The 16,807-nt window shown below is 37.6% G+C and overlaps 1 protein-coding gene across 1 annotated transcript in view; it reads left to right on the forward strand.

The window, feature by feature from the left end:
* GBE1 (1,4-alpha-glucan branching enzyme 1) overlaps positions 1 to 16,807 on the forward strand; it is a 143,752-nt gene that overhangs the window by 88,822 nt on the left and 38,123 nt on the right. Inside the window, exons 9-12 of the mRNA XM_027740075.2 lie at positions 926 to 1,053; positions 4,728 to 4,826; positions 7,382 to 7,492; positions 10,396 to 10,567. Coding sequence (XP_027595876.1) covers positions 926 to 1,053; positions 4,728 to 4,826; positions 7,382 to 7,492; positions 10,396 to 10,567 — 510 coding nt within the window. The remainder of the gene's footprint in view (positions 1 to 925; positions 1,054 to 4,727; positions 4,827 to 7,381; positions 7,493 to 10,395; positions 10,568 to 16,807) is intronic.

Consider the following 16,807-nt stretch of genomic DNA (forward strand, 5'->3'; position numbering starts at 1 on the left):
CAAAGACAAGTGCTGGATTCTACATTTGGGGCAGAACAACCCTTGATATACGTATGTGCTGGGGAATGAGATGCTGGAAAGCAGCACTGCAGGAAAGGACCTGTGGGTCCTAGAGGATGGAAAGTTAAACATGAGTCAGCAATGCCCTGACAGACTGGAGGGCCAACCATGTCCTGGGGGCATCAGGCAAAGCATCGCCAGCCAGTCAAGGGAGGGGATTGTCCCGCTCTGCTCTGAGCTGGGGAGGCCTCACCTCGAGTGCTGTGTGCAGTTTTGGTCACTACAGTATAAAAAAAGACACTAAGCTATTAGAGAATGTCCAAAGGAGGGCAACCAAGGTGGTGAAGGGCCTGGAGGGGAAGCTGTGTGAGGAGAGGCTGAGGGCACTTGGTGTGTTCAGCTGGAGGAGAGGAGTCTGAGGGGAGAGCTCACTGCAGTTACACCTTCCTCGTGAGGGGAGGAAGAGGGGCAGGCACTGAGCTCTGCTCTGTGGGGACCAGTGACAGAGGACCTGAGGGAATGGCCTGAAGCTGTGTCAGCAGAGGGTTAGGCTGGATATCAGGAAGAGGTTCTTCACCCAGAGAGTGGTTGGCTGCTGGAACAGGTTCCCCAGGGCAGTGGTCACAGCACCAAGCCTGGCAGAGTAAAGAAACATTTGGATAGTGCTCTCAGGTGCATGGTGTGTTCCTCGGGGCTGTCCTGTGCAAGGACAGGAGTTGGACTTTGGTGATCCTTATGGGTCCCTTCCAACTTAGCATGTTCTGTAAATGCTCAAAAAAATCCAGATTTGCTAAAAGCTTGTTTTGCTGCTCTACAGATAGATCAGAAATCATTAATAAATGTGGTGCTTATAAAATGGAATATTGCAAAATATGTTTCCTAACAAGAACCTGACTGTGGCTTTTAAATCTGTCTGTCTTATTAGGCACAGGGTTCAGTGGAGATTACAATGAGTATTTTGGCCTACATGTGGATGAAGATGCTTTGTGTTATCTGATGCTGGCCAATCACATGATTAATACCTTGCATCCAGAATGCATAACCATAGCAGAGGTAAGATCAGAATTTGCCATCCTCAAAGACACTAATATTGATTAATTTGCTTTGGGATGTGAATTTCTTATTAATTATCAAGTTGCACTTTGGGTACTCAAGAACTGACATAAGTTGAAAACTATTAATTAGTGGACAGACTCTGCCTGGTGGGGAAAAACAACTTGAATATGTGCTTTGGGAATTTTCTCTGCATTAATAGGTTATTAATTAATGTGGTGATTTCTTTTTTTTTTTTCCTTCATCACCTTGAACTTGTAATAAAATTTGTTTTTATTAGTTTATTTCTTGTGCATGATAGCCATTTGTCACTAGTGCTTCAGGGTACTAAAGATTAACAGCCCTAGTGTGGTTTTGCATATTTTGAGTTATATTGGCATAACTGACAATTCCCCTTCAAATTAAATGCAATAAACTTATAAATGTGGAATGTATAGGCTAATTTAAATTTACTATTAAGTTTCTCCAGGTTTCCGAGGGAGTTAATAGACTATATTATTTGAGTTGATTGAGATCAATTAACTCTTTTGACAGAAAAATATTGTTGGCATATGGAACTTATAGTATGAAACACCAGAGCATTAAAATTCTATGAATAGGTATGTTTTCACGGATATTTTGTCTTTATCTAAAAGAGAAAAAACACGCAAACATTGAGGATTTTTTTTCTGTTACTATGTTTCAATAATTCATTTTATTTAAAAGAAAAAGTTGGATCGATCTGATAAAAGCAGGGACTACTTGTATTTCTAATAAAACTTACTGTGTTGCTTAAGAGTTCCCTATTTATTTTCAGAAAACAAAATACAGCTTAACTTCGTTTCTTACTTATGGTAAAGTTTTCTATTATAGACAACCACTGCTAAAAGCTAAATGACAAACCATCAAAAACAGCATCTGGTGAGCAATTACAAGTAAACTTGAGATGGTTTCATTGGCTTATCTGAAGGGAAATCAGTTAATTTTCTAGGTGATATTAGACCATAAACATTCCTACCAATGAAATTCTGAGTTCAGCTGTCTTGTAATACCCGACTTAAGAGTTTTGGTGGTTTTGTTCTTGTGGGTTTTTGGGTTTTTTTTAATAAGATGTGTCTTCAGTTTCTCTTGCGTAAGTTGAAAGCTGCTTCTTTTTCAATACATAATTTTCTGCCTCGGGGAGTTGCTACACAAATCATAGAATTGATCAATGTGCTGCATGGTTAAAGGAGAATTTCAGAAGGGGAAACTATTGACATAATTGAAAATTACAAAAGTCAATGAAGAATGTCTGCTTGCCTATGGAAGGAGTGCCATGTGAGAAAAATGTTTTTCTCTAGCCATAACTAATTATAATATATTCTTTAATTAATATAATTGATGATTTTTACAGCTTTTTAATATTCTGTTTATTCACTGTCTTAGTAATTGTGAAGTTTTTAGGTGTTACTGACTATATGCTTATTTTTTTTCACTTTGGTCTTCCAAATAAAGCTGTGATTAAAGTTTTTTATAATGAGAAGGAAAAGTATTAAGCAAAATTACATCATGCCTGAAGTATTATAAAAGCAAACAGGCAAAAAATCACCTGTGGTTTCTACTGCTGAGGTTTCTGATTTTATATGCAGCTCATTTTAAATTTAGGTCTGAACAAATGTTTAGAAATTAGCTGTTTAATTGTAACACCACAGAATGGCTTGGGTTAGAAGGGACCTAAAAGATCATCTTGTCCCAGCCCCCCCTGCCATGGGCAAGGACACCTTCCACCAGAACAGGTTGCTCAAAACCTCATCCAACCTGGCCTTGAACACTTCCAGGGGTGGGGCATCCACAGCTGCTGTGGGCAACCTGTTCCAGTGCCTCACCACCCTCACAATAAGGAACATTTTCCTGATATTTTATCTAAATATATTTTCTTTCAGTTTGAAACCATTCTCCTTTGCCCTATCACTACATGCTTTTACAAAAAGTCCCTCCCCATCTTTCTTGTAGGCTCCCTTCAGGTACCGAAAGGCTGCAATTAGGTCACCATGAAGCCTTGTTTCTTTCAGGCTGAACAAACTCAATTCTCTCAGCCTTTCCTCATAGGAGGAGTATGAAATTTAGAATTTTACTTCCTAAAAACCTGGCTTTCAAAACTGTGACTCAAATAGATGTGAGCTGCTTAAATTTCAGACTTGGACCTTGTCCAGGTAGGCATCATGGCATCACAGAGAAAGGCTCTTGTTTCATATCATCATGCCCTGTATAACTTGGAGACCATTAGTCTGTTTTTATCCTTTCTGACTGATACAGGAGAGCTATTGAACTTCCTTTTATCACATCAAAAAGTTTGGAAGGAATTTCCACTTAATTATTTGGTTTTTACAGCATGTGGAATGTGGATGCAGTTTTCTGTGTGATCTAATGACTGCTGACTAAAGGGGGATAATCCCTTCCTTTGATCTCCTGGCTTTGCTGCTCACACAGCCCAGGGTGCTGCTGGCCAGGGCAGGCTGCTGGCTCATGCTCAGCTTGCTGTTGGCCCAGAGCCCCAGGGCCTTCCCAGCAGAGCTGCTCCCCAGCCTGTGTTGGATGCAGGAGGTCGCCCATCCCAGGGACAGGATTTGACAATTGCCCTTGGTGACATTCCTGAGCTTTCTGTTGATTGATTCCTCCAGCCAGTCAGGGTCCCTGTGGATGGCAGCCCTGCCTTCCATGCCGTCCATGAGCTTCATGGTGATGTGGTTGATCTTACTTATGTCAGTGTATGTGTGTAACTGCAAATATCTTTTTCAGTAGTCCAGTGCAGCAATTGGATTGAAAACTGGATTGAATCCAGAAAACCAGAATGAGCTTCCTAATTAGGCCCCGGTTCTAGTCAGTATTTAATTCCATAAATTCTCATGTGTAGATGCGAGAGGTGTATGATAATCCATAACCTTTGTCAGCGAAAAGTCGTTCCACCACATCAGTTAATAACATCGAGTAATGATGGATATTTTGTAATTATTGGAGACTTGCATTTTCTGTCCAGATAAGCTAACTTTAGCGAGAGAATGCTGTGCGATAAAATTGCCTCAGAACATGGTGAAATAAATATTTGGAGAGCTTGCAATTACAAATTTAAGAATGGTCAGCTTCCATCAACATGAGGATGAAAAATTATGCAAAGAGCACGTCACTTTCCAGGGCTAGCTTGATCAATAATTCTGCTTTTGCACAGTGGGGAAATAGTAGGGAATCATATTTTACTTCCTTACTGTACTTAATATTTAGCCTTTTTTTTCATGCCATTCTTTATGCAAAATATCAATAAACAAAATGAAGGTTTAATTTGTCTTTTGTTGACTACTTTGTACTTTATTGATTATGTGGAGCTCAAGAGAGCTAATTATTTCGAACTCTGCATCTACCGAGGTCTCTTCCCCTTCAAATATCTGCTCTATTAAAGTATTTTGAGGTAGAGTATTTGATGAGCAGTCATAATGCTTTTCCCTGTAGCTTTTGCATTCAAACAACAAATCTGGGTGTAGTAATGGCTGTTTTTTATTTTTTTTAATCTCCCTTAACCAGGTGAGTCTCTGAAGCTGTTTATAGAGTTGTGTTTAGAGAGCGTTTGTGTACAAGTATGATAGAAAATACAAGCTAATAATTGAAATGCCATAGAAATTATGCTGTGGGTTTGTTTTGGTTTTTTTTTTAATCTCTTTAAGGATGTCTCTGGAATGCCAGCACTTTGTCGTCCTGTGGCAGAGGGAGGAGGGGGCTTTGATTACCGGCTGGCCATGGCTATCCCGGATAAGTGGATACAGGTGAGAAGGAACTTCTTCCAAAACACATTCTGCTCTTCAGAGCAGCTTGTTTCTCTGTCAGTGCACACACACAGACACTTCTGAATCCTGCTGACAAATGTTGCTCTCTCTGCTGTTAATGCCCTATTGAAATAAATTCTGACAAGCTTGAGCACAGCTATTAATGGCTGAAACGAGAGCTGTCAGATATCATGGAGGTTTTCAGGTGAGGAAGTTCAGGGGCTCGTATTTTCATTCCATCTGTTTTTTGTTTTCTTCATACAATACACTTAAACTCAATCTGTTTGAAATAACCTGTATTTTGCAACTGCTATAGAATGTGTAATCTATATGGAATGTGAACAGCTAGACAATAAGTTAACCATATGCATATAAATATTGAAGAATCACCCCAAAAACATGCAACAAACCCTTCTGGCACTGTGTGTGTTACTCGGAATAGAATACAGAGCTGAAAGTTTTAACCAAAGTAAACCCAAGGGAATTATGCAAACACCTGCAATTGGTACAGTGGGGCTACAGAAAGAATAATAAAAATCTGTAAGTGCTCTTCAAGAACAATAATATACTAATAAACACTGACTACAACAAGGATTTATATCACGTTTTCCTTAATACAAAGAATCACAAAAAAAGAAAAAAAACAATAAATGATCTCAAATCTGATGTTTTGGAGAAGGTTTTTCAGTTAGATAGAAGATAACATTGAAATCCCTTGGGCTATCATGATGATCTGAAAGCAATAAATGTTTTATACTACCCCTAATACTTCAATAAATACAGTGAGTAGCTAAAAATAAAAGAACAAATTAACTTATCTTCAGCATCTTTCAATTTTGTAACTAGGAGGTGGAGAGCCAATTGAAAAAGCAGATTTCAAACCAATTTTTTAAGGAGATAAACTTGGCAGCTTTTCCAGCAGGGGCAGCATCCTTAAACTTTGGAATGTCTAATTTACGTATTTAAATATTTAGATCTTGGAGTGCAGTGAGGGCTCAGATTTTTGTAGCAACAAGACATACTTTGTGATGTTTCGAAGTGTGGGGGGGTTTGTTTGCAGGGAATTTTTTTATCGTTGTTGGTTTTTTTCTTTACACCTTCAACTTCCTTATCACGCTTCAGGATAGGCAAAGATGAGCAATTTCCCAGGTAGGCAAAATGCAAGTGGCCAAGTTCATATTACATAGGAAAAAAAAACCCCAGACTTTAGAATTTTGCAAGTACAAAAAAATTGATAATCTGATTTAGCAATCTCTGCTCTGGTCTGCCTATTTTAATTTGCAATACTTGGATAGGAAACATAGTTATGATGCAGTAAATTCTGTTTGCAGAATTTAAATTTGCAGTAAAAACTGCAAATAAGCAGCCACAATAGAGACCATGGAGTTGAAGAAAGGTGATGTGCTTAGTTTGGTACCACATTTCTTGAGGGGGAAAAATAAAGCTGAAATGATTGGAAGGGAGACATTTAGAACCAGTTGTCTATCAGTTGTTATCACACTCTCCTAGACTGCTTGCTCTCATTTCCCTCCAGTTTTTAAGTGTATACCTGTTAATGGTAAGTTTTCTAGGTAACTTTTTAAAATCAGTTTTAAAACTGAAGGATTCCATGAATTAATTCTGAGGAATCTGTAAAAGTAAGAAAGATAAACTGTTTGTCATAACAGTGACTGTACTAGCTCAGTTTAAAGATATGTGTAGTACATAATATGGTGCTGCTTAAGGACCTGGATATATTCAGAGCCAGAACTTATGGACTCAGGAAAGAAAAAACAACAAAAAAACCCCAAAATACAAACAAAAAAACAACAAGGAAAGGAAAACACGACTGTTCAGGAGTACATGGCCAGTTAGAATCAGAAAGTTAAATTTTACAGCATGATATTAGCCATCTTGGTGTTACTGCCTTTTTATCACTTTTATTTTTATGTCTATATATTTATGTGTATATATTTAAGTTGTAGTGATCAATGGAGGTCTATAAAGTAGTATTGAAAAAAAGAAGGGGCTAACACTGAAATAAAACCAGATTTAGAAGAGGGAGGAAATAATGTCATATGAGGCAGAAAAATCCTATTAAAGGGACTTAATTTAAATTGCTGAAAATCAGGAGGCACCACACAGCCCAGTGATTAAGAAGTATTTGGAAGCTCTCATATGCCGGGGTTGCATCTCCTGATATTGTGGACCAGGTAGGTGTGTGCCCACATATTTTCCCCTGGTTTTTGGTGCAGTACTTTCTTGCAGGTCCTATCAATCACATTACCTGCTGTACTGGAGGATTCATGCAATAGAGGGCAAGTTATGTCCATGCTTCCACATGGAAGTATAGGAGAAACAAAGTATTCTAGTTATTTATGTGGTAGAATTGAGAAGGAAAAAAGAAAAGTCTCTTTGGATGGTCAGAGAAAGCTCATCACTTCAAAAACAGAACAGGAGAAGTTGAATTACTGCAGTTCAAAATCCACTGGACATTTCTGTGCCAAGATAATGCTACATGCTTTTAGTTAAAACAGCAATAAATTTTCAGGGATCTTTCTTCTGTTTTCCTGCAGATAATTAAGGAGCTGAAAGATGAAGACTGGAACATGGGCAATATTGTGCATACATTAACAAACAGACGGTATGAAGAAAAATACATTGCTTATGCAGAGAGTCATGACCAGGTATGTTATCTGTTTGCTTATTTATAAGAAGTAAAAGATAATGTTTATGGGTTTGGTGGGTTTTCTTTTTCAAAATGAGGCAAGAGTTGAGAAGGATGGCAAGAATTTCAGAGATAGGTAGATGTGGACTACTGCTCATTTTTTTACTATTTTTTAATTTTTTGTTGGGTTATCTTGTGGTTTTGTTTTTTTTTTTTTATTTTGTTTTGATCCTTCATTTTAATAAAGGAGTCCTACCTGGAGTGGGTGGGTAATGTTGATTTTTCAGTTGTGTTTTGTTTTTAAGAAATGAGTGGTAGCATCTTGTTTTGTCTGTCATGGAACATAGGAAGGTGTATAATCCATGCTTTTGAAAATCTTGTTTCCATTCAGCAATCTGGAGCACTGTTTATGATAAGCATAAACAACATCCCAATTTAGAAAATTTGTTCGTTGAATCAGTGTTTGTGACTGTTGTATTCCCTTCATGAAGATCTTTCCTCTCTAAAAGGATTCCAAACATCCTCTTTTGAGACCTAAAAGAAATATTCTATAACATTTTGGTTCAAAACACAGTAACAGTAATAGTTCTGTGCATGGAAAAATGAAAAAACAATGATGGATTTGGATAATACTCATCTCCCATAATCTTTTTGACGGTTCTTTCTGAAGAGTCAGAAAACATTAGTCAAGAATTATAAAATTAGGAATTTAAACCTTTCATTAGAAATTAATATTTTTTTCCTTAAGTAACTACCTTCAACTTTTTCAGTACATAGAAGTTGAGGTTCTATTTGCTGTACCTCTATAATAAAAGTCAACAGAAGTGTTCAAAACAAAGTCTATATTTTATTTTAAAAAGAGAATTGTGCATTTATCATTCAGTACATTCTTTCTGTGTACCTATTTACATTCTAATCTCAGACTCTTACAGTGTTCACTTAAGGCATGAGACAGTCATGATCCTGGTAGAGAACTTCAGAAATTACTTGGAAATCCATATTATTGTATGATAATTTGCTTTTATCAAAGCTGGTTTTTCATCCTAAAGCATGGCATATAACATTACTGTTGCTGTTCTTTTATTTTATGCTGATTTTTATTAATTAAGTTGTTTTCTATATCGCTATGTGTTTTTGGTTTAGAATCTCATACTTGGGAAAAATCTCTTTATTTTTAATTAAAAAAATGATTGCAGGTTCATACATGAAAAGGAGGGTAGAGAAAGAAAATGGGAGTGTAGATAAAATCCAGTCTGAAGATGCTGGAAGTGACTCATGTGAGGGTACAATTCTAATTTCTTATATTTTATAATGGGCTATGAACTGACTATTACCAGTCAGAGTACAAGGGCTTGTGGTTGTAAGTGTGTGAAAATAGCAGCTTGAAGCTAATTGCTGTCTAAAAAGCAGATGCAGCCCTGGAATGATTATGAATGGAAGGGAGAACAAAGGGCACAGTCAGCACGCCTGGAGTCTGTCATGGTTCGTGGGCATGTTGGAGGCAGATTTGGTCCTTTGTCTCCAAGGATATACAGCATATCTGGAAAAAGTGCTGTGAGAGAGTTGGGAAGAAGGTCAGCAGGTGTGGACTGGTTTTCATCAGAAGAAAACTAAATAGAGTAAGATTCTTCAGGGTAGCAAAGTGATCACTGAAGGGGGAAATACACCTGTTAATAAAATCATGGCTGTCACAGAAAACAAGAATAGGGAACATTTACCTTCTCTTTGAATAGAAAGATTAGGGGATATTAAATGACACTAACAAATGCCACATTCTGAGTCCAGAGAATAGTTCATTGCAGTCTTCAGTCTTGTCATTGTCACGTAGGAATTTTTTCATTTTTTTGTTTTAAAAATCTGTTTTTCACCTAAGGGAATAATCTGTAGATTGTCTCTTATATTGTCAGTTGGAAATCTAAAGGATGATTGTGCTTTTCAGCCAGACCTGCTTACAATTCATCTGTCCCTTTGGAATTTAGTGAGTTTTCATGCAAGAGTATAAAATGAAAATTAGGCCAATTGAACAAAAATTAGCTATTTACACGTAATTGCTCCAAAACATTTTCAACTACCTGCACAGTGGTATATTAGAACAGCATTTGTGTGGCCTTTCTCAAGTAGCAGTAAGCACTAGCAAGTTGGTAATTCAGTCACTGCTTTTAGACAGAATTACTAGTTTGTTTTTTCTCTTGTGTGAAATCACAGGAAACCAATCACCTTCTTGATTGCATATAAATGAATGCTTCATACTCATTCTGCATCTCTAAATCAGGGGCTTTGCTAATACCCTTCCATTTCCACATTCCAGGAACTTCACTTGGGGTGCTTGCTTTCTCATTTTCTGTGTTTTCTATAAAAATTCCCAAATGGTAGGTCACTTGTGACTTACTGAGTTGATGCTGACATGTCACATTTTGTTATCTGTAGGCAAAAAAAAAAAAGTTCTTAGAAGTAATTATGCAGTTTGATCTCATCAGGTGAAATGTAGGACATCAGAGGGGGTTAGACAGCTGTTTATTATCATATAATAACGATAATATATTATCCTGTTGGTCTGGGGAGCCCCAGTAACCACATGGAGGGTTAGAACAGACACTGGAGTCTGACATCCAGTTGAGGCTCAGCTCATGGACATCCCTGCCTCAGTTTAGACCCTTCTTCTTTTTGACCTCAGCCTAGATCTGTATCACACTCACATGACTGCACATCACACAGCACACAGGGTCAGTACTTAGAAGGTGAGGTTGCTGTGACCTGGTGATCATAGGCAGTGGCAGGAAGGTTTCTCTGGGAACAGGGACTAGATCATGCACCCTGAGCCATGTCCTTGGCTCCTCACCCATCTTGCAAGTCCTTGCTGTAAAAAAACAAAACAAAAAAAAAAAAAATTAGAAACACTTCTGTCTTCTTGAACTGTTCCAGGCTCTTGTGGGTGATAAGACCCTGGCTTTTCGCCTGATGGATGCAGAGATGTACACGAACATGAGCGTGCTCATGCCTCTTACGCCCGTCATCGATCGCGGAATACAGCTCCATAAAATGATTCGTCTCATTACTCACGCCCTCGGAGGGGAGAGCTATCTCAACTTCATGGGTAAGTCATCTTGGGAGCGAGTCCCTCGTTTTCTCATCTGCAGAATGCTTGGCAGGGAAATAAACTGATCTGACATCATCTTACATCCCCGGTATTTATCACGACGCTGAAGTTTAGAGCACAGATGCGTTTACAGATTTAGTACAAAAGGTGATATGCGTTGTCTTTCTGTCTGCAAGATGTATTGTAAGACAAGAAAATAAAATCAAGATGGTTCCTAACTGTAACAGAAGTAACTTTTAAAAATGCGGTAAGCTCTATTTCGGGGCACTTTTATTTACAGCTCAGGTATTTTAATTGTTGTTTTGCAAGTTTGTCAGGTGGTGAGCCATGGCTCATGCAGCTGGGTTGTATTTTGCCTCTATTCTTTTACTTTCCTAAACTTTTTAGGATCACAGTGAATTTACTTAAGATAGCTCGTTAGTATAGTGTTTATTTCAGTTATTAATTGCCAGGAAGCAGTCTGGGATCAGTTGACTTGTGTTTCATTGCTTCTTAGTGAAGAGCAGAGGCTTAATGAGGTAGGCAAGGACAAATCACAGAGACAGGAGGCACATTCTCCTATCAAATCACAGAAATTATAAGAGCTAGTAGTACTTTCTTTTTGTCCATAAGCTGTAAAACACAACTGTTGCCTTTCTTCTTAAGCTCAATTTTTACAAGCAAGTTCAGTTGTTAATCTCATTTAATCAGCCAGTTACAGTTCCATGTGATCATCTTAAAAGTGGAATGTTGTTCTTAGTTTCATCCAAAATTCTGAAGCTATTTATGCTTGCTGCTCTTTACCATATGCATTCCTTCAATTTCTTTGCAAAATAGTTCTTACTTTATACTAAAAATCACGATTTCATCATGTGGTGTGACAAGTTCTGTATAGCAGTTGTGATAGTCTCGTGGGGAAAAAAAAAGGCTGAAAGTCTGCTGTAAAATCATCATTTCAGTTTTCTGATCATAAACCACTTGAAAAGTATAGACATTTTAGCACGGTATTTTCTTCTACTTTTGTTGTTAAACAATTTGTTTTATGAAGTCAAAGTGGACTGTTGAATGTATATTGCCCTTCTTCCATGATAGTATATTTAACAACATCTTTTTCTGATTAAGAAACTAGAGAACATATGGCAGTGGTGACACTGGATTTAAGCACGTCTGTAGGGGTATATGTTCTCTTTCTTGGTATCAGAAGAAAACTCGAAAAAATACCATGTTTGTTTTCTTAAAAAGAATTGAAGCAAGTTCAGTACAGAACGAATTAATTCAGTACATGCAACACTAGTAAAACTATTATTTCCAATAAAATAACGAATTTTTTTCTCAGGAGCGAAGAGTTAATGAAATAAATATTTATGAAGTGTGCAATCAGGCACCAAAACGTGCAAGGTGTGAGGTGTATGCATCCATTCAAATTAGTGATACTACAATAGTTAAGGAAGCAGGTGTTTAAAAAATACTCCAGCTAAACTGCAGATGTTTTTGCCCCAGATTGACTTGGTAAGATTAGAAAAATGATCAGTAATTCAATGTGGCATGTTAAATCCAGTGTGTCAATGCAGGTTGATTGAGCAATTAATATTGGGTATCTTTGAGTACTGCAAATGTTTCAGTAACTACCTAATAGTTTGCTATATGTAAGGGTGAAAAGATTGTAATAACTGTTGGCAGAGGAAGCATATAAATTCAGAATGCTGGTAGCCCTGTGTACTTAAAATGTGTGTTTCATCCTGCTACCTAGTTAAGCAAATACAGTGACAAATGAATTCTTTAACTTCCAGTTTTGTGTCAATGCTGGGGGTAAGAAAGAAAAGCCTCCTGTAGGGTGGGGGAAGAAGTAGAAATCTTATTTCACAACACCTGGAGAAGACATTCCAGGTGCCTCTGTGCTCCCCTAGGTCCTCCCATAAGCGTCTTATACCTTCTTTTTCTGAGAATAAAGGCAGCACTGCTTTCTCAGTGCCTTGCTTGCCTTGTGGGAAACCAAACTGCACCTACAGAACGTTGTGTCAGGAGTGGGAACTTGTGTTCTCAAAGGTGTCCTGGAACTTCTCTTTGAAAATCTGGAATAATATTTAGTTACAGTTTGTGTTGGAGCAACATTTGTGTTTCGTACACACGTGCAGATCCCTGCTGAGGGAAGTTGTGCCCCGTTGAACACCGAGCACTGACTGTGGCTTTCTCCCCTCTCTCACTCTCCACACTGGGTGGTTCTCTGTCCTTCTTACATGTATTTGTAGGAAACCACTGCAAAAATCCTGAAAGTTGTGGTTCTTATTTCTCGTGTTTGAGGTGTTTAATTTTCACCCAAGGCTTTTCTTTTTCTTTCCAGTTGCTTGTATCCTGGTATTGGCAAGCAGTGATGTATGCAAACTCAAATGTGAATAGGAAAGTTTTGTCGTTTCAGTAAATTGGTTTGCTTGTAACAAAAACCTTGGGGAGCATTCTTTCCTCCAATCTGTGCTTTGGTTTTCTGTGCAGCTTTACAAGTGATCTCTGGGGCTTCATGTGTGCATCTGGCATGGAAGACTTAACCCAGAGAAGGAAAAACTCTATATGCTTGGCTGAAAATGAGAATAACAATGATAAACATCCTGCTGCAGTGAATGAACACTCTGGAAGGCCAGTTTGTTTCATAGTAAACAGTAGTAATAGTAAAAAATTAGCAATTGTTTTGAAACTTATGCCGTATCTAGATTCCCTTTTTTCAGAGCAAGTAGAGCTCAACAATCCCAATGTAGGTGTCAATTGTTCGACCCAACCCTTGTTTTAAGAGAGACTTTAATACTGAGACTGCCCAGTACTGGTCAGAGGATGTCATGGGACTTTAGGAAGTTACAAAAATTCCAAGTTCTTCTGCACAATATTTTAGTAGGAGCACATGTGCTGCTTCTTTAAGGGTTTATCTCTTCACATCTAATTTTCCATGAAGATATCGGCATAGACAATGCACATTTGATTGTCTGAACGTAGGTGACACTTAGGACCTCAGCAGTTACTGTGTGTCCATATTAAATAGTGAAAGTAATCCTTTAATTGTAAATAATATGAAAAAAAACTCTATTCCTACTGAAGTATTTTTCTTTGTAGTTGTAGTGATATTGGAATACAATATACATCTAATTAAATTAAAACCAGAAAAGTACGTGGAAAAATATTTGGGGCATAGATTTTTACCCTCCCTAATATCAAGAATTCGAAAACAAATCCAGAATGAAAACCCTGTATCTGACTAAAATTCCTAATTGTCAATTTTAGCCCTCTACAAAATAACAAAGGGGCTTGAGATTTGAGTCTTAATTCCTCGATTGCTAAACAAGGACTAATAGAAGTTGTTATAATATTTCTACAGTATTACAGGAATCTTCTGATCTCAGCTTGAAAATAAAGCAACCACTGTTGTTAGCCACTGGACAATGTTTAACTTCAGGGTAAAGGCTCACACGTATTTCCTGAAAATAATATTGAACGTACCACTACAAAACTGTTCTCTCTGTGTGTATCCTTCCATTTTCCTTTGGCTTCATTTTCTATCTGACCCCTGAAGAAAAGCTGTAGACAACTGTAAATTGTTCCTTTCCTCTAAATTTTCTTTTTCTATTTTCTTCCTCATTTCAGCCCTGCAGGACATGTGAAGAAGCTGTGCCAGTTCTGTGAACTTGTTTCCAAGTTCTCTCCATGTATTGCAAGATACATCTGCTTGTCTAGATTTAGACAAGCAAGGGTGGTAGTTTTTTTGGCTTGAACATACGTAAGATCCAACCCAAGGGACCTTAAATAGCATTTTGGGTCCTAGGGATCCTTCATAGCACCAATACTTAATGTTTTATGCCACTGTAAGGGTCTTCCTTTTCAGCTTGCTAACAAGAATTTTCTTGCTTCCATTTTCATTTGAAATTGGCTTAAACTCGTATCTATTGGTTTAAATGGGGATTAGTTCCTACAAGAACCTCTAGCACTATTTTTTCATTACTCCTCTATAGTAAAACAACTCTTAATTAGGACTCCAGAGAGCAATTCTTCCTCCCTACAAAACAATTTTTGAGATTATATATATATATACACATATATATGTATATATATGTATCTCCATATATAGCTAGAAAGTTATTTGCAGTAACTAGAACATTTTCTGCAGTCATGAGCATTGACTGATGGTGTGACTGTTTGGGTTCACATTTACCTGTTTCACTAACATCAGATTTGTTAAGCTTCCTCTTTCCCACTTGCTAGTTTATTTACACAGTAGTTTTATCCACCTTCTCTAGTCATCAGGGTTCTTAGCATGCACCAAAACAGTTTCTTCTCTAATGCTTTGGTGTGATGAGACCTTGTTCTTTCTTTACTCTTAAAAGTATGCATCATATATTCCTCTGAGTATTTTAGAGAGAGAAACTTGGATATTTTTTCATTTATTTACTTTTAAACTAAGGGATTTCGTAACAGACAGCTTTTGAAAAAGTATTGACAAATGAGAACAGGAACAGTGCAAAAATTGTATCAGTAGCACGAATATCAGGGAAAGGAAGGTACTATTTACTTTAAGAATATCGATTAAAACCTGAAATAAAAATTACACAGCCTAACTTACAATATAAATGGGAATGTTGCTTTAGACAGAATCTGAACTTTTATTGCTGCCTATTCTAGATAAAAAAGAATTTTTTCAAGAACAAGGACAATTAGCTTAAACCTAAGAGAGTTTGGTTCTCCTAGGCTGTTGCAAGGCAACGTGGCAAGAGCAAATGCTCCTCAGACTTGCTCACTTCAGTCGACTCCTCCTGATAAACAACCTTGAAGAGCTCAGTTGGTGCAAACTGCAGCTTTAGGAGAGGCAGGTTGAAGTCATCCTTCTTAATATGTTTACTTGGTGCAGCTGACAAACGTGCTGCCAGTTCTGGTGGGTGCTTTAATTTCACGGCAGTCTGACAGAAAACAATTATGTTCATTTTAAGGCAGGAAACAAGAAGTGTGTAATCTGAAATCTTACCTACAGTTTGTCAAAGACTTAGTGGGAGATCACCTACAATTTGGTTGTGTATTACACCATGTGCACTGTGGCAGTAGGAAGAATCCAGATATATATATATATCAGCCTTCATTAATCACTTCAAGAGTTTCTTCTGCAAGGTCTAGAAGTGCAAGCTGTTAATATTTGTTGTTCATTAAGAGTTGATTGAAACATTTCTACACTCGCTCAAAACACATTAGACCGACTGGGAGAAAAGCACTTAAAGAGAAAGACTGTCTCAGAGTTTGAAACTAAGCCACACACATGCAAGCCTATCTTATTCCACCTTCACTTCACAAATTATTATGTCCAAATACTAGGACATACTATTCTTGTGGGAGTGGATTGTACATCCTTCCTGAAAGAATAGGGAATAAAGCTCCGTAGGTCTATAAGTTATTTAAATACATCACTAAAAAGGTCAGTAGCAGCAATCTATGTATGTGATGGTGTCAGTGTCCACACTGTGGCTTCTTAAGTCAGGGACCTCGAAACAGAAACCTTCATGGGCAGCAGCATCCTCAGAACTGCTGAAGAATCAGCAGTTCAATCACTGCCTTCATGGAGTGAAATCCAGGTGGGATTTTCCAGGATGGGAGGGAGAAGAGTCTAAATCAAGGTCTTTCAGAGTAATCTTGATGTTCCCTTAGTTTGTTCCCACATGTGCTGGGTATCAGATATGCCAGACTCATCAGTGGAGTAGGTTTATAGTGTATCAAGCCATTCTGACATTGTGTTTTATGGATGGGACTCATATTTTTTATTTGTATTTTATTTATTAATATGCTCTATTTATTATTATGCCATCATTTATGCCGTGGTGATATTGTTATTGGAACTTCTGCTAATGTCCCAAGCTTTGTTCCTAAGACTCCATCTGTTGTGTGATTTGTGCAGCTCAGAGTTGAGGCTTGGAACAGCTTTTCTGTCACCATGTGTGAGTGCATAAAGCCTGGTCTACTGATGTAATAGTTGGTGTGATGGAGTTATTAGAGTTTCATGTCTGCTTCTTTGGCAGCCTTTGTTTTTGCTTTATTGTTGTTTTGAGGAAAAATCACAGAAACAGGCCTCTATGTTAAAGCTTTACAGTCTATCTTATGATTATTACACTTTCAGCACAGGTTTTTTGAGGATTTTCTCTTTTCAGTTTTTCAAAATGATAATTTATTACAGAAATTATGACAAAGTTAATATCATTGTGAAATGCTTTTTTCACATATTCTGGATTTCTAACTCTA

This window comes from Pipra filicauda, unplaced genomic scaffold (genome assembly GCF_003945595.2).
Source record: "Pipra filicauda isolate LSUMZ 115617 unplaced genomic scaffold, ASM394559v2 scaffold131_size2509542_pilon, whole genome shotgun sequence".
Classification (NCBI taxonomy): Eukaryota; Metazoa; Chordata; class Aves; order Passeriformes; family Pipridae; genus Pipra; species Pipra filicauda.